At 40.0% G+C, this 25,068-nt stretch overlaps 1 protein-coding gene across 1 annotated transcript; it reads left to right on the top strand.

The window, feature by feature from the left end:
- The first annotated feature begins 7,761 nt into the window (after positions 1-7,761).
- LOC143891447 (proteasome subunit alpha type-3-like) lies at positions 7,762-24,733 on the top strand. The gene is made up of 10 exons (XM_077396019.1): positions 7,762-7,990; positions 8,109-8,148; positions 8,246-8,329; positions 12,257-12,330; positions 12,540-12,626; positions 12,751-12,835; positions 13,087-13,133; positions 13,489-13,554; positions 23,233-23,323; positions 24,428-24,733. The coding sequence occupies exons 1-10, from the start codon at positions 7,887-7,889 to the stop codon at positions 24,497-24,499; spliced, it is 750 nt and encodes a 249-aa protein (XP_077252134.1). The 5' UTR covers positions 7,762-7,886; the 3' UTR covers positions 24,500-24,733.
- The last annotated feature ends 335 nt before the right edge of the window (positions 24,734-25,068 follow it).

Raw genomic sequence — 25,068 nt, forward strand, 5'->3', positions numbered from 1 at the left:
TGGATTTCAGTCAAAATTTAAAACCATGATGGCAATATCATCACCCTCCCAAAATAATTATATAATAAACCAACTTAGCATCCCCTTCAAACATTTCATTAAACTACAGGAATTGTCGAAATTTTGTACCGTTTCGGGTATAACCGAGACCGAATCCCGAAATTTTGGATTTCGGTCTAAGTTTAAAACCATATGATGGCAATATAATCACCCTTTCAAAATAATTATATAATAAACCAAATTAACATCCCCTTTCTAACATTTCATGAAACTACAGAAGCGTCCATGAATTCTTAAGAGACAGAAAATGGTCTTGGGTTTCAAGGTGTAAGACCTTATAGTCCCGTATTCTTCCAAAAGTACTGTACGGACCTTGTCATAGGATGATCCAAACCGTCCATGTGATGGATCATGGAACACAACGATTAAGAGGTTGTGCCCCAAAAATCATTTCTAGAGGAAGATCCTAACCATCCGATCTATAGAGGTTTCCATCATTTGCAGTTCCTCTATAGATCGGAAGGTTGGGATCATCCTATAGAAATGATTTTTTGGACACAACCTATTTACGTGATGGGCCATCACATGGGCGGTTTGGATCATCTTATAGTGGGGTCCGTACAGTACTTTTTTGAAAAATACGGGACCATAAGGGCTTACACCATATAAAAACTCCCAACTCACATCAATATGTTTGCATCCTTGATGATATCTTGACTACCAGATTTTATTTTGATTTGATAGATAAAGATGTTTATTTTAGAGTAATGACGTCAAGATCTGCTTGGTTTAGTCCTGTCCCATATGATTAGGTTCCCATTTAAATTTCAAACCTAACTGTCCTTTAAATCAAGGTTTTAATTCGATCCAATCAAGGGCCCTTCTCCGGCTCTTTATGCAAGGCCACCCTTGCTCCTATCATTCCCTCCAAAATCAAATTCCAAATGGTTTTGTCTTTTGCACCTTTTTAAATTAAATGGTCTTGATTTAATAACGGCACCCTTCCACCTAGGTGACATGACTGCTTGGGTCACCCAGCAGCAGTGTATCAATGACTGCAGACGACTGGAGAGGGGCTGATGTACTTCACGTCAGAAGGATTCGATGTAGCTGATTGCCACGTACACTGCTGCTGGGTGTCCCGAGTAATCAAAAGGGGCGGATATATGATTTATCACTTTCCCTTAAATTAATGTGTTGTTTATAATTCAAATCGAACAGACATTTCTGAATTGAAGAGACAACCCCAAGTAGATGGAAGATATTACAAAAGTCACTAAAACCCCTGCTCTGTTTGGTTGCCGGGTTTTTTTTTTGCCCTGGGACATGTGTGGAGTTTCCGCAGGAAACCCATGTTTGGTTGGTGGGTTTTATGTGGGAGCAAAATATATCCCAAGGACAAAAATTTGCTCGCATACAACTGTGGAGTTTATCCCAGAAAGAAAAAATCCAATCTCACGATCGAATTGAGGAGAAAAAAAAAAGGGCAAAAAAACCCTACCCACTCGTCTCTCTTTCTCGAATAATCTGTCCCCTCCATGGTTTTGGCTTGTTCTCTTCACCAAAATTAAACCCTACCCTCTGATTAACCTGTCCCTTCCACAACAGAAGCTCTTTCCCAGTCAAAACCCTAGCCCCAAAAAAGAAGAAAGCTAATGAAAGAGAAGCAGAGCAGAGAACAAAATCTACAAGAAATCCTGCAAAACAGAGGTCAGATGAAGAAATTCGTGGTGGTAGTTCGTCGTAGGGTTCTATAAGAAGAAATAGTTGATGAATGAAGGGTTATGGTGTATGGAAGGGAAAGGGAAGAGATCTGCTGCTGCATCTGAGGAGGAGAGCACAGCTTCTAGCCCATTATATTCGACAAAATCGACCCACCGAAGAGGAAAGCGAGCTCGAGCAAATCTTCAACAGGTAGAACCCTTGTTGAATCTGTCATTTTCTGGTTAGAAATCCTACTGGAAAAATATTGATGTTGGATAATAAGATGAGTATCTCCTGAAATAGTAGAACCTGATGACAGATTGAAGGATTTTCTGCTTGAATCTGTCATTTTTTTCTTCTGAATGGGTAGAACCCCGTCTCAATTTCTCCTCATTATCTGCTTCAATCTGTCATTATATGCTTCAATCTGTGAACTGGTAGAATCTGATGTCATTTTCTGCTTCAATCTGTCATAATCTCTTCTCAATCTTATTAGATTCTAATTAAGGGCAACGAATGCATGGTTAACCAATGCTTAATGATTGTTGTTATATATCCTGTTTTAAGAATGCATGAATTTGACGACGGAAGAGATAATTTCCTTCTATGGACAGTATGGTATGTATATAATTTTTCCTCCACGAACAAAATAGGATTATTTGGGTGACCAGTGTTCAAAATTAATAAAACATTTACTCTCTAATTATTGGATATATACATGACACAGTTACTAATCACAAACCCTCAATAGCTTCCTTCAAGACTTAAATCAACTTTTCCCATTGGACAAAAAATCAGTACTTAATATTGTTAACTAACCCATGTTGGTAGTTAAAAATCAGTTCATGGGGTTAGTGAGAGACATTTGAGTTTTGAATATTGTAGATTCTAATTACATCCTTGTAGAGTGAATCTTCCAGTCATAATACTGACCCATACTTACATCCTTGTTTCATGAATAGATACATTCATTTCTCATTTCTTGAGTATACTTATTCATTTGAAATGAGCTTACTACCAACCGAAGATGATGGTAATGGAGATGATGGTGGAATGAATTTCGCGATACAGGGGTGCGCTTTGGTTGCAGCTGGTACCGCTGCAGCCTTGGCTGCAGTGATCGAAGAACAAGAAGCGTTCTTCGAATGTTCTCCTTATGAGAACACCTATCTCACCCCACGCACATTTCTCCCCTATGCTCTGCGAAGTGACGAGCACTGCCATGATCTCCTTCGAATGAATGTCGAATGTTTCACAAGATTTGTCCATATATTAAAGGGTACCGGGCGGCTAACTGATACGCTCCACTGCTCAGTGGAAGAGCAGTTCGCGATTTTCTTACACATCATCTCACATGACCTGAGGAACCGCTGTATGAAAGCATATTTTAGAAGATCAGGGGAAACTGCTAGTCGATATTTCAGTAAGGTTCTCGACGCAATTATGAGTTTGTCAGACTTACTCATAAAACCTCCATCACCGGATACACCGCCACAGATTAGAGCGAATCGAAGATTGTATCCTTACTTCAAGGTATTGACTTTGTAGCCTTATAATTATGCCTTTCTTGTAGACTATGTCAGTAATATTTTTCCTTCCTATATGATAGAATTGCATTGGGGCAGTCGATGGGACACATATTCGGGCTAAAGTGCCATTGGATACGCGAGGCCGATTTTTATGTCGTAAGGGGTGGACTAGCCAGAATGTACTAGCTGCATGTGATTTTGACTTAAAATTCACATTCGTCGAAGCTGGTTGGGAAGGATCAGCGTCTGACTCTAGACTATTGGGGGAAACGCTTGCTAACGAGAGGGGAATTATCTGCCACCCTGGGAAGTATTATCTTGTGGATGGCGGGTTTCCCTTGCTCAGTCATTTCATCACCCTGTTCCGTAAGACGAGGTATCATCTGAATGAATTTCGAAGCAACGGGCCACGGACCGCTGATGAACTATTCAATCATAGGCATTCTTCAGCCTGAAATGTAATTGAATGTGCATTTGGTGTGCTTAAGAAGCGTTTCGCCGTGCTCCACGGGGAACCAATGTACCCCTTCCCCAAACAGGTTGATTTAGTCATAGCCTGTTGTTGTATTCACAACTTCATTAGAGGCGTAATGCCTCGGGATGGGCTTGTTGGTGCTGTCGATCGTGAATTCGCTGCTTCTGCCGATAGTGAATTAGCCTCCACAAGTAGGCAAGGTGGAAGAGCAGAAGATGAGGAGGAATTAGATGAGGAAGAACTGCGTAGGGAGCCATGGCTAAGTAGAGCTCAGGATGGGATAGAAGGAGATAGAATTAGGACATAAATATGTTCAGCTATGTGGAGAGATTATACACCCTCTGCTTGATATGGTTCTTGTTTGCGAAATTTGTATGGTTCATGTATGGTGCTTGAGGTTGGATTGTATGGCACATATTTTCGTATGCCACTTATAAGGTCTACTAATTTTGGATTCTATGTCACTAGTGCTTCATTTTAACACCCTTCTATGTAACTTGTGTCACTTTTGGATGAGGAAGCAAGGTCCTTGTTATCATTGTGGAGTTATACGTGAGTGAGACTTTTGCAAAACCTATGTTCTGAGACTGCCTTTTTTGCCTTGAAGGGCTTCGACCAATTCTCCTAAAAGAAAGGAGAATAATAGCAACAACTCATCTTCTCAAACTGCCTTTTTTGCGTAAGGCCTTCAACCAATCTCCTAAAGAAACGAAGAAACTTGCCATTATAGCAAAAACCCATCTTCATAGACACGCTTTTGCTTTACACCTTAATCTCTTCATTCCTCAATTCTTGGTGTCTCTTGTTACTGTCCTATTCTATTCTACCAAAAACAATTTATGTGTCTTGTATGGCAGAAAGAGTGTGTTGAGGGATATAGAAAGAGTGTGTCTTCGAAGTAGCACAACTATATTACATTTTATTTGTTTAGACTATTGCTTTGACAAGCATTATGTACTGTGTGCATTCCCTATAATTCTTATTTTAGTTATTTATAAAATGTTCTGTTGATAGCCATTTTCACAGGGTCTTCAAACATGGTGCAAAGGACAGTAGATTGTGAGCATTCCAGTTGGGGAAAAGGTAGTAAGTCTAGTCTTATCCCCTGAAAGATAATTTGAGATGATTTTATTAGTGTTTAGTGTCTACCATGGTTAGATGACAAATAATCTGGTGTCAAAGTCCCAACACAAAACTACAATTTGACAATTTCACACTGGCTGGGTCTTGTCTGAACGGCTGTCAAATGTAGATCTCCCCTTTACAGAGCTCTGTGCTGAGTACAGTTATTTGCTAGGTTGATGGTCCTCATTCTAGGTATTTGTTTGATAAAGGTGCAATTTCTCACTTCAAGTTGTGAGCTTTTCACTCCAGAAATTCCTCTACTTGAAAAAATATTGTTGGGTGCTGTGCGTGATGCAATGTACAGAGTGCTTTGTTGGCTAACCATTGCAATAAATATCTTCTAACAGACAGTTACCTCAATAGTCTAAACTTTTGATTTTATAGAAACAATTGCTGTCTCTATTGTCACTATGTTCCCTGATTCAAGTGTTACTTTTTGGCATGCCCTTCATTGGATCGTTAGGATGGTTTTCTTCGTGTCATTTTTCTTGTACCCCCAGTCAAAGGGGAAAATCTGATAAAATTAATTAATTTATTCTACCAAAAAAAATTTATGTGTCTTCGTGTATAGCATAAACAATTTATTCTATTCTACCAAAAACAATTTATGTGTCTTGTGCAAAACCTATGTGTCTTGTCATTAGAGTTGCAGTGCTTCAGTCCTTTTCTCACCTAAATGCAAGATATTCAGCACTTGTTTCATGGTTATGTGATGACTATTGGTTCCAGTTTTGTTGTCATAAGAGGCTCATACATTATTGGTTTGCTTAGTTATGTCCAGGAGATTGTTTGAATTCAGTTGTTTTTCTTTTCTTGAATGACATGATTAGTTATGGCCATAGTCTGCTATAGGGGTTTATGTGGTCATGATTTAAAAACATAGAGTTTCACTAAACTGCTTTACTTATTCGTGCCGAATGATATTAGGTAATTGCTGTTTTCAGAATATATTCTACTCATGCCTGCTTGCCTAATCTGTATTCCTGTTGGATTGCATGGGTTGGTGAATCAATTGTTGTATACAGAAGGACAAGATGAGCTGCTGCAATTCTGAAATCATGGTTATGAGAACATTCTGAAAGCATGATAATATATTTTTTCTTGCATTTTTCCTAACTGATATGATGCAAACTGTTTTTTTTCCCTTCACTCTATATATAAATAAACAATGTTCTGATGTTCTCATAAAATGTCTACCCTTCACATGTAGAAAAATAACAATTCTATAAGTTCGTCATTTTTTTCCAAATGCAGTGGCGTCCACCCAAAAGAGAATTTTGTTGGGGCCCAATGTAAATAGGCCATGCCCCGAAAATCCTGTGTTCTTGTTTTATCCCAACCATCAAATATATCAAGATTCTTCCATTTAAGATGATTACGTAGCAGTCTATTTATGCTGGGCCCATTGAACGTCTGGATTGGATCATAGGCATGCAGTGAACCCCACCAAAAAATAAATTAATCGTGACCGTTTCATTCAACCATGTAACGTGGGACCCATCTAAAAACAGAATAGACTATACAATGCCATTTTCGTAATAAGATACAGAGAGGGTTTTTTTTCCCACCATAGTCCACCCAACAAAACATGGGTTTTGTATTTTACCAGGATACTTCTAGGACTTTTTTTTCCCTACCATAGTGTGGTCAACAAAACATGGGTTTTTTTAATTTACCGGGATACTTCTAGGACTTTTTTTTCCCCACCTATCTCCCAGGGTATTTTTTTTCTCCCACATAACTCCCGGGAACAAAAAAAACCCGGCAACCAAACAGAAATTCGTAATTTTACTTCCTGTGATCTACACCATCCCATCATCCAATGGTTTCCTCTAATGTAGTCTTTTTAACAAAATTTGGGCTCCAGTACATTTCGCCTATAATCCATTTTGATCAATAGACGAATTGCACTCCCCCCCCACACACACACACTCACACACACACACACACAAATGCAATACTTGATGGGGTCAACCGAAGTTGCCACCTAGGATAGGGCCTAGGGCCCGTTTTGGCTTCATTAAAGCGGATCTACACCTAGATCTAGGTTAGGGGCGTGGTTAGATATGTTGAGGGGATTATGCACCACTCATGCTCGGTTATAAGAATTCTCAATCGAAACTACCGATTTTTACTTTATGTTACGATTAGGATTAATACTTTATGTTACGATTAGGATTAACCGCAAGTTGCAATTATCAGAGTTAATTGCGACTTGCGATTATTGTCATTAATCGCAAGACACGATTAAATCGGGAGTTGCAATTATCAACCAAGGTTTTAAATTTCGGTTTCGATACCTATTTCTGACCCCACCGAAATCCAAAATTTGGGATTGAAATTTCATTTTTTATTTTTTAAAAAATGCCATTTTCTCAAAATTTCAGCGAAATTTGGTATTTTGCAAAATATCAAATTTCGGGAAATTTCGGTTTTGGTCGAAATTTAAAACCATATTATCAACATTTTAAAGTTTAGGGATTTGCTAGCCAACTTCGCTGAAAGCATTACTCGCCCATCCTTTGCATGTGATGAGTCTGATGACAGAATAAGACAAAATCTGCCAAAAATAGGTGGTTGTCATCAGTCTCATCACAAGAAAGGATGGGTGAGGAACGGCTTCCCGTGAAGGTGGCTAGCAAATCCCTAAACTTTAAAATCATACTTTCATCGTTTATATAACAATAGAGATCCGACTTCCTTCTATAAATCCGAGGGCTAAGATCATCATACGAAATTTTGTTTCTCTTCCTATTTAAGCTTAGTTAGACCCAACAAATGAACGGGTAGGATCATAGAATAATAATGAGGTTTACCATATCATTATTCATTATAAAGTAGGGACATAATATTTTCACCCCTCTGCAGTATGCTTTCGCCCCCCTAATTTTGAGTTGTTATGTCCTTCTATTTATCGCTCCTGCTCTCATTTTCTTGAGATCCAAGGCACAGTCTCTCTCTCTCTCTCTCTCTCTCTCTCTCTCTCTCTCTCTCTCTCATTTTGAAGGTAGAGAAAACTAAGGATAAAAAAAGGAAGAAAAGAAAGGAAGAGAATGAGCAGTATAGGAACAGGTTATGATCTTTCGGTCACCACTTTCTCGCCCGATGGCCGCGTTTTTCAGATCGAATACGCTGCCAAAGCTGTCGACAACAGTGGGTCAGATTTTCCTCCCCTTTTTCTCAATTAGGGTTTTCTTATTTCCCCTCCTATCACTACATTCTTTTTTATTTGTTCTTGCTGAAATTTTGATTTTATTTGTCTTTTTTGGGAACAGGACTGTTATTGGCATAAAATGCAAAGATGGTATTGTCATGGTATTGTTTTTCACAATTTGGGTTTTGTTTATTCTGATTATGTTCAGTTTTTTCTTTTGGGAGATGGGTTTATTGATGTTAGTATTGGTGGGTTTAGGGTGTCGAGAAACTCATTTCTTCAAAGATGATGTTACCAGGCTCCAACAGAAGAATCCATTCTGTTCATCGTCATTCTGGCATGGTATTGTTTTAGGGTTTCATTTTTTTTTTTTAATATATGTTATGACTTTTTTTTTTGTCTTTAATCTACTAATTTCTTCATCACTTTTAGGGCTAAAAATGGCTCTTCATTTTGCTTTGGTTGTATTGGAGATGATTGCTCCTATAATTTTATCACTGAATTTCTTTTGTTGACCATATTTAAGAGAATACTTAGCTGACCGATTAAGGGCCTGTTTGTTTTAGATTATGACAACCGATTGTGGAGTCCCCGACCGATTATTGGACTCAAATTTAGTGCAATTTTCGGTCCAATAATCAGTTGGGGACTCTACAATCGATTACCATAATCTAAAACAAACAAGGCTTAAATGGTTGGGGTCAAATTTAAGAACAGGCAGTTTTCATGGATTGCATTGGTTTTAGGTTGAGGGAATTACTATGCCGTTGCGTGGATGTCTGAATACAAAATTTTAAGATATTTGAACTTAAATGTGGACTTCAGCTTTCTCCTAGACTCGTGCAAGTGTAAATTTGTTTCCTTTCCATCACGACAGTGTATGTAAGAACTATAAATGAGAATGACAAGAGTGTCTTGATCAAAATGAATGACAAGAGTCTCAATTTGATTGTCTGGGTCTTTGGATGTTGTTCTAATGGATCATTTGTGGGGGCTGGTTGCTGAAATTAGGAAGTCTATACTCTAAACTCTAATGATGCAGATGCTTGAAGTAAAAACTTGTAAGAGCAGGTGTGCCTTTGAATCACTTTTCCTCAATCAAGGGCTAATTGCTTATCATGAGAGAGAGAGAGAGAGAGAGAGAGAGAGAGAGAGAGAGGAGTTATCTGCTCGTTGTGTTAATTTCATTTTTATATTTTCTCTATCATTAAAGGAAACAGATAGGCACTTCACCCACTTCGAAGTGTCCACGTCACATAGTAAATGTCTTTCTAGTATCACGGAGGGTCTGAGATTTAAAATGGGATGGAACACATCAGAAACCATTTAATAAGTGTTGTGGGTCATCCCTCTATGTATCTTATGCTAACCTTTTTTTTGTTAGTGGTTGTTCCTCTTGATTTTGTGGATGAGCAATGGGATATATTGTAGTGGCGGGGGCGTGGTTGGGGTTGGGGTTTGGGGGGTGGATGTATTACTGATGCCGTTTTGTAGGGCAGTTATTAAGGTATGTGCCTTGTGAGTATATCTTGAACCAGGTGGTGATTTATATGGTTCTATTCCTAGTGACTTGTTCACGATAGTTGATGCTGTTCAGGTCATGCCTTCTTTGTCTATTGTTCTGATCTTTTCATCTTTCTCTTCTAGGTATATGAATTTATGATCTACTGGATTTATTTTGGTTTCTACGGCTTCATAAACAACTATTTCTTTCGTATGCTTGAATCGGATGATAATAAGATATTATTAGAGGCTCGATTTATGGATGGGTTTATGCTTTGTGATGCTTGACTGCTTGTGTCCCTTGTTGTCTTTAGAACAATATTTCTTTTTTAATTTTTCTCTTGTTTCCATTGTGTTTGTAGACACCTCGTTTTGTTCATGCCTTACCTAACATTAGTTGAAAACCCTGAGGTTGGATTCTGATGATGAACATGTGTTAGAGTGCTTGGATAATATTTTTTTAATAGAATAAAGACTGAAGGGATAGATGGGTCATTGAAAATACCCATTCTTTCACACCTATGTTTTCAAAGTAGGTTTGTAGGTTCTTCCAAAGTGTTTGTAAATCCTAGTCCCGTTGGAAGGTTAGTCTCCAATGGAACTTGGTTTTACCCCTAAGTCAATAAACGATAAAATGTTTGATCGACTACCCATATAGTCGTTCAATAGGGAAACTTGTCGTTCAATATGTTCAAGGGTCGAACAACCAGAGTTCAATGAAATCGAGATTCTAAGCTTCTAAGGTCTCCTTGTTGACTTCAATCTCTTCTACCAAGATTGGAGCATCTCTTCATCCATTGCCCCACATCTTTTCAAATATGGGGATCCATTCTTTCTCTTTTGGGAATGTCACGGATCTTCTATAATTCCATTATAGAAATTGGCCTTCAGTGGATAGGTGGACCTTTCGGACGGAACAGTAGGATTATGTGGAAACATTTACCATTTGCAAGAGTGGCAATTTTGGTTGAGCGGAACTAGCAAATCTTCCAGAGTAAAAGCAAATCTATCAATAAGATCATCACGGACACAATGGACTTTTTCAATTAGTCAAAAGGACAAATTGGCTAGCGGGGTGCATACTACTAGTTTATCTTTCAGGATTTTGGAAGATCATTTGGGATGGGTAACTTTCTCAAAAACCCAATCCTAGATGGTGTCCTCCTCCAAATGATATAGAAGTGAACTTCAATGGCTGCTCAAAAGATAAACATGGTCTCTTCAGCATTGTAAGAATCTTTAGAGACCGCCAAGGGTAAGACCCTTTAATGCTTTTCTGGTCCTGTGGTAGAGTGGACTTAAATGAGGTGGAGGCTAGAGCCCTTCTAAGCAGCCTGTGTATCTTCAAGAAGTCTTTTGGCAGAAAGTGCATTGTGGAAGGGGATTCCAAAGTGGTTTTAGTGTGTGTGAAAAGTGCTACGGTGGGCCCTTGGAAAATGCCACACATTATTATCGAGATTGCATATCTTTGCAGAGTTATTATTCCACAGTTCCAACACAGTTGAAGATCCGCTAATTCTGATGCAGGCATGTTGGCAAAACAAGATGCTGACTGTAGCAAGCTCATTATGCGATAAATATCTGATTGTATAGTGCTGTTTTTCTGCTAGTTTTCAGTTTAGAGTTTATGTGTGTTGTTTGGCTCAGAGAATGCCCTTGGTGGACTTTTTTGTACTCTTTTCCATTGCTTTCAATGGAATTAACGTTTTTTTTTTTTTTTTTAAATTGAGATCACCATACTTGTCATCACACAGAAATCTTGTCAATAGTTAGAAAATGTTGGAAGTTGAAACAGAAGCAGGTATGTTGGGTCTGGATAATATTAAGTATTCTGCTGTTGACATTGGTGTTGTTTGATGATCTCTTAAACCATGAATATAGGTTTATTGGCAATGCTAAGTGATGAACCTTAGGTCTTAACATATCTCGTGCTCTAAGACTAGTCGGTGATTATGGAAATGCTGGAAACATTTCTTTTTGGAAATACACTTTTCTTCCCGCTGGTGCAGTGTGGATTTGTTTGAGTAGAATACTAGAGAAAGTCTTGTTTCTTCCTACCATGGCTTTTGAAAGTGATATTTACCCACAGGCCATGCCCCACATTTATCTTGTGATGTCATGCTCTAATTGCAATCATCAGTGTGTTCTCGTTCCCTACTGTTGTTTGTGGATTTGTTTCAGTAGGATACTAGAGAAAGTCTTGTTGCTTCCTACCATATCTTTTGAAAAAAATGTCATTTACCCACAGGCCATGCCACTCATTTATCTTGTGATGTCCCTCTCTAACTGCAATCATCAGTATGTTCTCGTTCTCTACTGTGGTTCATTAATACTTTTGAGGGATGCTACAAGTTCATTGGTAGTTTGTACATAATGCTACAATTTTAAAAAATTGCTGGAGAGCAGGGGATCAGAATGATTATTATCCTATGAGGCTGACCTGGTATTCGATTTACATTTTGAATGATTGCACGTTATCTGGGTGGAGCAAACCTTTATAGAGGTCTTATACATTCTGTTGTCACGTCATTGGGTGTAGGATATTGTATCCCCTTGATGTAGGTGAAGCAGCGTCACTACTTGTGGAGCAGCTCACAGTATTGTGTATCACAAATATTACTTTCAGCACTGTAACCAACTGGGAATTACTTGTTGCAGATATTGTTCACCATGAAAATTCATTGCTGTTCCAACTGGTCATTTCCTTCAGTTTTTTTTTCTCTGGATTCTGTCTGTGTCCAACTTTTTATGCACTTCCAAATACAGGGTGTTGCTGGATTAGCTGCTGATGGAAGGCAGATTGTTGCACGAGCCAAATCTGAAGCAACTAACTATGAAAGGTTTGCAGTTTGGCTTGTATTTTTTTTTTTTTGAATGATTGCAGTTTGGCTTGTATTAATTATCTTCAAGCCATTTAGCTGGGATTCTGCCTGGGAATAGGAACATTTATTGCTAAAAGGGTCACATTTTGATGTAGATACCCAAATACAGCTATTCTCTATGCTGCTTCAAATGTTCATCTGGATTTCTTTGGTGGTTTTCTGTGCAGTGTCTATGGTGAGCCCATACCTGTGAAAGAACTTGCTGAACGTGTTGCCAGCTATGTGCATTTATGCACGCTCTACTGGTGGTTAAGGTCGCGAATATTCATCCATAGATTGTTAATTGTTGAAACTTGTACTCGGTTGCAGATGATATTTTGTATATTTATGTGACTACTTTCAATATTGTCCTTTACTACGAAAAAAATGGTGGTGCAGGCCTTTTGGATGCGGAGTGATTCTTGGAGGTTATGACAGAGACGGACCACAACTATACATGGTGGAACCCTCTGGAATTTCATATGTAAGTTGATCTTTGTTGGGAAAAACTGAAAAAGTCACTATTTAAAAAAAGCTATTGAAGGAGTGACTCTGTTGACGCTTCGCCTTTTGTCTACATCTGAACTTTGCAATATGTTTGCTCCATTAGCAACTGTAGTAAGTTGCAATATACTAAATGCATACTAAATTTCTCCAACTGTTCTTTACATCCTTTTTTTTTTCTTCTGGCATTGCTTTGTGTTTACAATTTTTTGTTTGGAAATAAATGTGCAGAGATATTTTGGTGCTGCAATAGGGAAAGGAAGGCAGGCTGCTAAAACGTAAGTGGTGGCTAAACAGAAAAATACGAGAAAGAAAAACATAATCCTAAGAAAATCATGATAAGATTAGAAGACGGAGGCCGGGTCGGTCGGGTCCGGTTGCCAAGGCCTCAACCCCCTAACCCAACCCGAATTTAAATCGGGTTGGATTTTCCCAACCCTAACCCAACCCAACCTGAGAAAATGTCAACCCAACCCGAGCCAAAATCGGATTGAACCGGTCGGGTTCGGGTTGAGCCCGACCCAAGTTGCACCGCTACATGTCTGTAGGTAGGTATGTAGGAGCCATTTGGTGATGCCTTGTCTTGATTTTATAGTTCCTAACTTTGATGTTTAAAATGCTTGGTTTGTACAGAGAGATCGAGAAGTTGAAGCTTGCAGATTTAACCTGCAGGGAAGGAGTTATTGAGGTTGCGAAGATGTAAGTGGTTTTTATTTCTACTTTTTTTTTCTTTCTATTTCTACCCTAATTATGTTTTTTGAATGGCACCCTAATTTCATTTATCCAGAACAAATTTATGCATGAACATAAAGTCATAAACACAAATAAATTTATTTAGACCAAGTTATCCTATTTAAAATAGTTTTTATCAATTTAGTGGGTACACTATTTTTGCTCTGGATAAACCGGTACCTTATAACTTCAGTAAGCTTTTAATAAATTATTAGTGAAGACTATTTTTTAAGTTAGTTTTTATGTTGTCACTTAAGAAGGGGTTTGTAGGACCAAAGATTAGATTAATCTCGATTGAATAAGAAAAATTCTCCTAACCACCCCCCCTCCCCGGGGAAAAAACCCATTCTCTAGATCAAATACAATTAAGATGTGGCTAGTGAAAAAAATCCTCCTGAAGTCGCAGGCAAGCATGGCTAAACAGAAGTGGATTGGAAATGCTTTTTTTTTTGTTGAAAAGTGACATATTTCATTAATACTCAAAAAGCATTCAGGACCAGAGGTCCCAGCCTGCAGTACAAGGGATCAAAGAATGTATTGGCACGGGCATACCCGTGCCCAAAACGGAATATACCATACAATAGGACGTAAAAGCCAAAATTATCCCTTTCCTCCCTCCATTATCATGCCTTCTTGACGCTATCCATTGCATTTCCAAAGACGTTCGTTCCATACTCTTTTCCACACCTCAATTTCTTAACTAATAGCAATAAGAGACTCCCAGACCAGAGTGCCTCCACTAGCGAAAGACCATGGTCTCTCAAGCTAATGTGGAACTATATCTTATTTCAACGCACTTAGAATCTTGAATTACCTACACAGGGACTGACCCGTACGAGTAATCCTTCTAACAATCATCCTACCTCCAGTCTATGGGACTGAAGCCACCATCACAATTTCCATCATCTCAATACTGACTTTCTAGTTTCCTGCAACCGGTTCCTTCCCAGCCTGCCTCTAAATAATGAAATCAATCAGGAGCATCTAGTCTAGATAGTCTGGCACCAGAAGTCGTGTATACCACTCCTCAACTTGCGAATTCTCCTCAAATGATAATTTTGGAAAAAAATGCACTCCCTAATACAGAACATCTCACCACCCTCTCAATGTAGGTCTTCTAATCGCATAATCCGGCTTCTGTTTCAGCCTCCTTATCATCTACAACTCTGGCTTGCATTGCAAGGAACATTTCTCTAGTTTTTTTTAGATTCTCCTGGTAGGAGATCCCAAACACATCACCAATTACTAAGAAATCATTAAAACCTACCAATTCTGGGTGCCCAGATTCTTGAGATACTAAGACACCCTCACCTTTGTCGCGTTTACTAGGTTCATTAAACTGCGCTAATTGCTGTCCAATCTTCCACCTCGGGGATACCTGACCCCAAACCCTGGTCAGCACCCAGGGTCGCACGCTTAGTTTCTAGACTTACAATCGCCAGTTGTTTCTCCTCTTCCCATAAACCCCATCTGGTTCTCCTTTCTTTTTCTAAAATCATGTTAAAAATGGGCAAATTTCGAAGGGGCGTATGAAGCTCTTCCTCACTATTCAAAGTGACATGGGAAGGAGATAATCCCGAGCTTTGACTTACTGTTGCCCGCTCTTTCAACCATTGCTTCTTAAGAGGAGAAATTAACACCTCACCAGGGGTATGCGATTCCTTCCTTGCAACCTTTTCATTATATTTGAGGTTTTTTAGGAGCTCAAGGTCTCCATCCACCAAGGTAATTTCACCTTTACTTACGCTACTAGTGTCCTCAGATCGATCTTTTCCGTTCATACTTGGACTGGGCGAATTTTGCAAGATTCGTAGGTAATGGTGTTTACCGGACTGAAGATTTTTCTTACGAACTTCCTTCTTTCGAAACAAGCACTTAATCTTCATGTTAAGTGCTGATAGGCCACAGGGTAGCCAGGAGGCGAGCATTCTGGCCAAGACCTCTTCTGAGTTTGTATTTGCCCGCACATGTACCCTTTGCATCTGAGCTCTCACTAGCCTTAAGGAACCTATTTTTTAATTTTAGGGCCTTCAGCTCCTTAGCCGATTTTAAATTAAAAGAATCCACAACATCCTTTCTACCCGCCTTTCCTTTAGTGTCACATGGAGCTGCCAAACCTGACTTTGGTGCTATCCTTACATTTGACAGAGTCACAAGTCTCTTCAACTTAGCCTCTCTACTTTCTGACGAGAAAGTGACACTCCCAGAGGGGCCAGGAGGGTAGGAGGGCAATTCAAAATTTAAAATGGGGTCCACCGGCTCTGATCCACGCCCAGTGGTCACTGCCGCCTTTTCCTATGAGCAGACCGCTGCCGGTGAACCTTTGTCAATGGGAATCTGATCAGAATTAGCAAAAAGGGGTAAATTGTCTTTACTACTGGATTCTTCCACCCTCAACATTGCCAGAGAATTTATACTATCATCAGCCACCACCTTAACTCCCACCGAGTAAATGGAGGAATCTACCCTTAAATTAATGGATTGAGGGATGGATTTCCATAAAAGGGACATAATCAGGGAAGAGGCGAAGGCCAAACAATGAGTGTGATTCCCAAAAAGCTGGGTCTCAAGGACTTGACGCAGATGAGAGCCAAGGATCTCCACTGTGGCAGAAGACCATGCATGAAGTGGAATATCATAAAACCGCACCCGAAAGGTTCTAGCCCCCAAAAGCTTCACCTCCTCTTCGAAGAATCGAGGTGGCTTGGACCTCAGATTCGAAGTGGAAGAGGATATCCACCGTGTTAATAGCAAAAGGTTTCTCCAAATCTGGAAGGGCCCAGAATTTTTTGGCCCAAGCCCAGACATCTTCTATGAGCCAGGATCCAGATTTCAAACTCCCAATAAGACAACTCTTAAGCTTTCTTTTTCTTCCTTCTACAACAGAGGTCGGAACGTCCAGGCCTCGCTCCTCTTCATGAGTGGCGACTTGTACCTGTTTGGGTCTCCACACTAAGTTTGGGTTTTCTCTATTTCGAGGATCCAAGCATTTTCTACTTACGGTGCGTGCGCCAAAGTTTCTATAGTTGCATTTTGAGCCCAACCAGTCACTCCCACTCGAGAATGGCCTGCGGGATGATTTCACAGCGCTCCGACTAGGAACCTTCCTAGCACCAAATTCCAATCTCCTCCGCCTGGTGTCCCAGTCTTCCATGCTTCCCAAAGAACCCGCATGCAATCTAGGTGGGCGCCATTGATTCCATTGAGGCCTTTCCACGTTGACTTCCTGCCCAAATAAAAACAGAGATCTTCCACAGCATGGATTAAAAATCCCAAGGGATTCATAAACTTCCACAACAGAGTGGCCTCCATTTAGGCAAGACAGGTACGGCTCAGAGAGTCGTTCAAGGTTATATCGACACTCACAGAAAAATTCCAACGATTGCTGAAATGCAGAGAGCAGAGGCTCTCGGAGGAATATTCCTCCAGCTTCTAAAGACGTCCCTGATAGTCATCCCCGATTTCGGCTGAAATTTAAAAGTTAAAACCATGGTCTTGAAATCAAGAATATTAAAGCTGGAAAAATAATATTATCTCAACTCTCATATTAAGAAAACTAGCAACTTCAACAATTTCATAATTTTCAAAATCAACAAGAAATCTAAAGTGTGAGTAGGCTCTACTGCCCAAAGTGAAACAATTTGAACCACACCCCATGATTCTCAAAGCTCCAGAGGGAAGAAGCTAATCAGTTAGCAAAACCAATAAAAGATATTCCTCCACAATGCTTTTTGTCCACTCCGGCTTTTGCCTACTCATTGACTTGACCTTTTCGAACCTGTACGTATGTGAAAATCGTGGACAAATTTCCTTGTAATAATCACGAATTTCGGAAATGATACTTCAGAGCTTCCAAGGACCCAATGCTAAGCTGCTCGCCCGAGCTAGGAAATTAGAAGAGTCCTCCACAATCAAGGGGCCGGATAAATGAGTGATGAACCACCCTAGGCCCATAATAGTGCTCCCGCTTCCACCTCGTTAGACATGCAAATCCCAGCCAGAGCGGGGAAGGAGGATAACGGGTGACCGCATCCTGAGTAAGCCCTCCAATCCTTGTCGGTCCTAGTTTACCTTTAACACTACCGTCAAAGTCGAGATTAAGCCAACCTCTTGGGGTTCCAATTTCGGTAGGGTAATTTTTTACACTTTTCTCTCAAATCATCAACCTCAAATTCCTCAACGTATCGGCTGATGAGTATGTTGCCAAGATATCTACTATTTTTTCCCATGCTATGAGATCTATCTTAGACCTTCGATAGGATCCTCCCAAAGCCTTTTTTTCTCTGTCTTCGAAGATCCTTTTATTTCTCTCTTACACATATGGCATGTGATAATATAGGGTACCCGGCTCCAAACAAATAATCCGGTCTTTCTAAAGGGGTTGCGAGAGGCCAAACTAGCAATGTTCTTGAAATGGATAATTGAAAATCTCAAGAGAATCCAATACCTCTGATAATATTCCTCAAAAAAATAGAGGAGAAGGGGGCAAGGGAGGAGGTTTTTTAAGGATTCTTCTGTTGCCTTCAAAAGGATGCTCCTTCTAACAAGAAACACAATGCACTTCTTGAGACGATCCCATATGTTGATCTGCCTGTGAGAAACACATTGCCGCTTCTTGAGATCATCGCATGAGTTGCTCCGCCTGTGGGAAACACATTGCGCTTCTTGAGACGATTGCATGTGTTGATCATCCTGTGAGCCACTGTCCAAGCGAAAGCTGCCACCCAAGGTGGGGGGGGGGGGGGGTTGACAATCGCCAGATTGTGGAGAATTTGCACTTTGCTCTTCTAAGTTTCTAGCTTCTTCTCAATTCTTTCTATCGCTGGGTCCCCATAGGGAAGCTTTAGGTACTTAATGGCCCAAAGGCAAACCAAGGTAAGTTATTGGCTGTTCTTCGCACCTACAAGTGAGAACGGAGGCATATCGTGCCACCAACGCCTTCTCCACATATTCAACTCCGTTAGCAAACTCTTTGAAAAGTTGATTTTCAAGCCAAATGCCATTCCAAACCATCCAGAGATTCTTTTTAGATTTCTTGTTTATTCACATGTTCTCCTGTAGGAAGATTAGGGCATCGTGGGTAAATTGCATGTGTAAGGTAGGGATCGAATTTTTGCTCGGCTCCAACCCACGAATAAACCCTTTATCTTCAGCTTTCGATCGAAGCAAATGCAGGGTCCCTGCTACCATTTTGAAAAAGTAGGGAGAATCCCAAAAAACTGGTTGGAGTTCCATGGATTGTTATGTAAATGTCTTGTATTTTGGGATTATCTAGCACCCAACGGATTAATGTGCACGATGAACACACGGGTCGAGCTGGGGTGCAGGGGCATTGTGCCCCTGGTGGGGTATCCAAGGGCGCTGGAAGGAAATTTTAAGTTTCAGTTTCGTTGTAAAGGGTATTTTGGTAATTTAAGGAAAATATAATTTTAAGTTTCTCTTAGAGGGCATTTCAGTAATTTTCTTGATGCGGTGGCATTGATATATAAGCCACAATATTAGGGTTACGGTTTGCAAGGTTTTCTTTGTGATTTCTTGGCCGATGAGAGTTTTATAACTACCAGAGAAAGGAGAGTTTTGTAACCCTAAGATTGAAATAGTGGAACTCTTTTCCTTTGGGCACACTGTCGAACCACGTAAATCTTGTCTTGTGTGATTGTGTTTCTCGCATCTTCTTGTTGCTTGTTACAAACCGTGTTTAATCCTGTAACTAAATCATTACTACAGATTTCAAAATTGAAGAATGGTTTTATCCTTTAAGAAGCTCTACTAACAGCAGCAACACGCATCTTGTTGTTTTTTCACTCTATTTGAAGTGGTTTTCATTATTTTATTCCCCTGGATTCCAAATCCGTATATGTATTTGTGCTTGCACTCCGTCAATATTGCAGCCTTCGATTTATTTGTTGCCAAACTAATATGGAATTATGGTCTAAGAAAAATGGAAAAACCATGAAAAGTTGATGCAAGGGTAAATTTACCTGTGGGAGAGGACAATGTTCGTTCGAGAGTTCTTCAATCGTCGGCAGGCGATTCCCCCGCTGGGCCGGGATTCCCCCACAAATCAATGCGTTTGTGGTTCCAGCATTGAACTGGGTGGCCCCAACGTTCCTTGACCTGGTAGAAAGCGGATACTCAGCTCAGGAAGCTTTCTATTCATCTGGAGTTTTTAATAGCTGTTGTCGGAGGTCTCTGATCCTGATAAGTCAAGGGGAGAGTAGAGGGAGATTTCCATGGTGTCCCCCTAGATCCTTTCCTCGATCGGTAGGAAGTCAAGAGGATTTGGACTTGATAACAGGAAGATTTGACTTTCGAAATGGATCTTCTCGAAGGTGGACACAACCAAACCAAAGATTAGCTGAATGGAGGTGTTTGAAGTGTAGCTATTGCAATTGTGGGACTCGTCGTATCTGTAGAAAATGTTTGGGGCTGAAGTCTACTAAAAAGGTTGAGGCCGCTAAGTCTTGGATCCCTAAGGAGATCCTTAAGGAGAACCACATTCCCAGAGTGGATGAAAAAACCCCCGTGTTTATTGTCCCAACCGATCTAATCATCGTTAGGAAGAAAACTTTAAAGAGTTGTTTGATATGATCCTTGAGGAATAAGTCTTTGTTGGAAGAAGTCTGGTCTTGGGCGAAGAGGAAATGGGCTCTGCCCCTTTTAAGCAAACCATTTTGCATTAGTCCCTACTCATTGGTTCTCTTTTGCTTTGAGTCTCAAAGTCAGGCCACTTCTATTCTCCAGCGGGGAGGTGATGCTTTGGGTAGATACATAGTTTCCCTCTATCCATGGTCACCTGCCTTAAATACTTGTGCAAGAACAGTGACACTTAAGTTCTTTAACATCCCGCTCAATGCATGGTCTCTTTCCACGGTGGAGACTCTGGGTCAACATTTTGGTCAAGTTCTGGAAACTCAGATGTCGGGTAGTCATGACCATTGCCTGGAATTTGCTTTTGTTAAGGTTCTAACCTCTTTGTGGAATTGTTTGCCTTCTTTTATTAACCTTCTGGTAGATTCTACGGTTTATCCAGTTGGCGTTAAGATGGTGGATGAGTGTCGGTGACTGACCTGCCTGTGGGTGGGCCGCTGGAAATCTCTGGAGGTATATCTGTCATTCCCAGGTCAAAAGAGCTGTTGGAAAACACTGCCCCAGAATTTGAATTATCTTCTACTTTGGGAATGGAGAAGCCGGCAGAAGCCCCAAAAAATTTAGCCTCATCATTGAAGGGGAAAGGGGTCAGTCCTGGGGAAGGACCGTGTCAGAAGACCCGAAAAGTTAAACCAAGTATTTTCACCAGAAAAGCTTCCAGGAAAGATATCTCTAACTGTTGTAATCTTCAACCCATGTCAGTGGAAAAGACGGTTAAGATTAAAAACTGCCTCTTTAAGAGCAAAAAGAATAAAGGACATTTAAAGGCATTGAAGGACCCTAATAGTCACATCAATAGATTTCGTGCCAATCCACCCAAAAAGGGCTCGTGGTTTCAGACATGTAAAGCCGGCCAGAAGGGGAGTGGTGTGTGTCCCGAGAATTACCTTTTAGCCACTAAAGGAGGTCTTTCTCTTTTTAAAAGAAACCTCTTGGGTTCTCGAAGAAAAGAAGAACTAAGAAAATCAAATTTAGCCTCCAATTTTAGTCACCTCCTCAAAGATTTTGATAAGCCTTTCAAGACTCATTCAGCCTTTATGTCAACCAAGTCGGGTTCTTCATCAAGGAAAAGGAAGGCGGTTACATTTGAGATAGATGATTTACAGTTTCTTAGGGCTCTTCAATATGATGAAGCGATGGCGGAAGTAGTATGCCTGACGCCTAAGGAAATCTCTATGGGTATCTGGAAGAGACAGTGGAAACAATTTAAGGAGGCATTGGCAAACAAGGATAGCCTTCTAAAGGTTTCAGGTAAGTTCGACCCAAAAGTTCGTCAGAATCTATAAACTTTCTTTCTTTAAGGATGCTCTAGAAGAGGAGTGACGAGCCCGTCTTCAGCACTGGGAAGAGGATAGAGCGGCAGAGATTGAGCGGTTGGAAAAACTGATGAATTACTCAGATGATGTATCTCAGGAGTCACGGGATTCCTTGGATCGGGAGGTAAGTTTGGAAGTTCGGACTCGGTTGGGAGAGGATTTGGAAAGACTAGAGGCGGATTCAAGGTTGATAGAATTTCTGGAATCAGAAGAGCAAAGTGTCATTCCCACTGATGAAATGGATGAATTGTTGGCTATTGGGGATGTCTTCGGAATAGGTTTCGATGATGATTTGGAAGCAACAAAGAATCTATTTCGATCAATGGCCATTAGGGATTTGAAGGAATTAAGAAAGGTTGGTAATGAGAAGAAAGATGAGGAAAAAGGGGCCGAGGGTAGTAACCCTAATTGAAAGGCCTTCCGCCCCAAAAAAAAAAATCTTTGCTAGGGGATGAAGGACAAGAGAAGAGAGGGATAAAGGAAATAGAAGAAGAAGGATTCTGCAATTGATAAGACAGAGAAGTGTTTGAAAAAGGAGATACAATTCTTTCTATTGTTGACAAGCATTGAGAACTGTTTTGCTACTATCCAGAAGGTGTCACTTTCCATAGCCATAGCTTTAGAGATTCATTCTTTCGCTTGGGCTATTCTATATGGATTTTTTGAGGTGCTTTATCTCTTGGGTAGTTTCTTTACCTTGTTGTGGAGCTCCTGGATGCAGTTTTAACAGGTTCTGATGATTTCACCATTTTGAAGGTGGTTTATGGTAGCGTCTGATCAGTTGTTTTGATTGAAGTTTCCAGATCTTTTGTTTAGGAGGTGTATGTCTATTTAAGAAAAAAGAGGGGTAAGAGTGATAGTTCTAATCTGGTTATAGAAGTTCTGAAGAATGCATTCGAGCAGAAGACAGAAATGGAATGCTTGGATTCTATTGTAATTTTGGATCTTTTGTGTACTTTGAACTGGTCTCGGGTATGCTTGTTCCAGTTCTCCTTAATATTTTGTACGGCAGGCTCGGACTCCTGGTCCCGAATGCTACCTGAATATTAAGGAAATATGTCGCTTTTCAAAAAAGAAAAAGAAAAGGAAAAACGACAAAAAGAATAATAATTCGATTTATTTGTTGCCAAATTTCATTGTTCGCTGGTATGTTTCTTGAAACATTGCTGTGGAAGTGTATATGTTACATTAGAAAGGGAAGTGCTTTGGCATGCTGCAGATTATGTATTGTAGTGTGTGTGTTCCGAACCACAGGACTGGTAAATTTGGTCAAGACTAATGATCTGGTGAATTCAAGCTTTCTTGACTTATAGGGATTTCTTATTCTGTATCCTGAATGCAATCTTTCCTATCAAAAGATACGGTCACCAAAACTTTTGATATTTTTGGTGTTTTAAATCACCTAGAAAATAAGGTGTGAGATGAAATTTTAGGCTTTCTCTTTGCCTGTATTTTGAAGAAATATTGATGCTTTGGCCATTCTTAATCAGCCAGTTAAATCATTTCAAAAATTAAAAAAGGGGCTTGAAATGAGATCAAAAGCTTTCTGATATCTTCATTTAGAGAAATATCGGTAGAAGCTATTTTAAAAAGGCATGCATCTTTTGGTCATCCTCTATGTATTTCCCTGCACTGCATATAATCTAGTTTGTTGACATCCTTTCTTTCTGGCATGTAGCATTTATGGAGTACATGATGAGGCAAAGGACAAGGCCTTCGAATTGGAAATGAGCTGGATCTGCGATGAGTCAAATCTCCAACATCAGAAGGTAATTATCACTATAACCGCTGCTAAATTGATTTAGCAATGCATGTGCATGAACTAGAAAATCATTTTTTTGATGGGCACTAGATAATTATCTTCTTTTTTTTTTTTTGAAAATTGACAAATATATTCATACCAGCAAAATTACAATGGGGACCAGTAGTCCCACCAGATTTACATAATATGAATTGCCCAGGAGCATTCTCCTTGGCCCAAAAGAAAAACTCATTACCCCCTTACATTACCCAATAGCCGCAATTGAATCGAATCCAACAAAAAGTGCCATAGTTATGACTAAAAAAACACAACAAAGTTGTTTCATTGCATGGCAATGTTATCTTCATTGCATTATCTGTTTGACATAAAAGATTTGAATGATGGAATACATCAAGGTCATGTTTGGAAATGATGAAAATTATTTCATGGAATATATGTGGGCCCAATTGTTAAAGAGGAGCTTAGGAGGGTGGGGAGAGACTAGAGAGTGCACGAATGGACAGAGCATGGAGAGCATGAGAAATCCCAAAAAACCTGTAAAAAAAACTACTTAAAATTAGGTTTTTCCCCTGTTTTTCAGGGGCTTTTCATCTCCCCTCCAATTATCTCGTGTCTCCCTCTCTGCCCATCTCTCACAATTTTCCCCACTAATATTCCATGGAATATTTTTTTCATGGTTGCCAAACATGCCCAGTAGCGAATGGAATATTTTTTTTATGGTTGCCAAACATGCCCAGTAGCAAGACATCAATGTAGGATTGACATCGGAAGTTCCAAATTCCACATCAAAAGTTCATGTTCCGGTGACAATTGAATTGATCCTCTCTGTTCCTGGGGATTTCCCCTGTAAATCCCTTCAGGAAAATATCTCTCACAAGGGCAATGATAAATTCGCACCCCCGGAGTACGCGTACGCACTCCTTATAACGTGATTTGAAGTCAAAAAGCGTTAAAAGTTGAGCACTGTTCACATCAAATCATGCAATAAGGGGTGCATATGCGTACTGCATGGGGTGCGAATTTATCGTTGCTCTCTCTCTCTCTCTCTCTCTCTCAAATGCCTTGTTCTCTTCATAATGCATTCTTTTGTTTTGTTTTCTGAGAGCTGTAGGTTCCAGATGATCTTTTGGAGGAAGCCAAGGCCGCGGCCAAAGCAGCACTTGAGGAAATGGATGCAGATTAACAGCACCATTGTTGAGTTCCCTTTTCTTTTTCACTTGCAGTGATACCTGGGACCCCCACCCTCCATACATTTTTCTCTATCGTCATTGAACTCATCTCCATTTAAGACACGTTTTTTTGGAGGAACTATCTATCCATTTCAATATAATCAAACACTTTAGAACCGTGCTTCTCGCTGTCAAGCGATGCATACTTTGTTTTAATCCCCATAAAGGCTGATGAAATCTTGTCTACTTTTCTTCTATGTTACACGTACCCACACTTGTCTCGTCCCACAAATATTTCATGGTTGCCCAACATTATTTCTTTAAGCCTTGATAGAACAGTTGGTCACAATCTCAAACGAACAGGGCCTAAGCATGGGACTCCAGAATTAATATGGAGGGCGACAAATGTTAGGATGACAGGGTCTTAAAGAAGGGCGACAGGCTAACATTGAGGCCCTGTTTTCGATATTGGACTCAAAACTAAACATTTTTTTCAGTCAAATAATCAGTTTTGGACTCAATCGGTTGTCAAGATCCAAAACAAATGGGGGGAGACATTGGGCCTGGCATTGAGACATCTTAA

Source organism: Tasmannia lanceolata, unplaced genomic scaffold, assembly GCF_043159265.1.
Source record: "Tasmannia lanceolata isolate RefF3 unplaced genomic scaffold, GAP_Taslan_0.1 ptg000013l, whole genome shotgun sequence".
In the NCBI taxonomy this organism is placed as follows: Eukaryota; Viridiplantae; Streptophyta; class Magnoliopsida; order Canellales; family Winteraceae; genus Tasmannia; species Tasmannia lanceolata.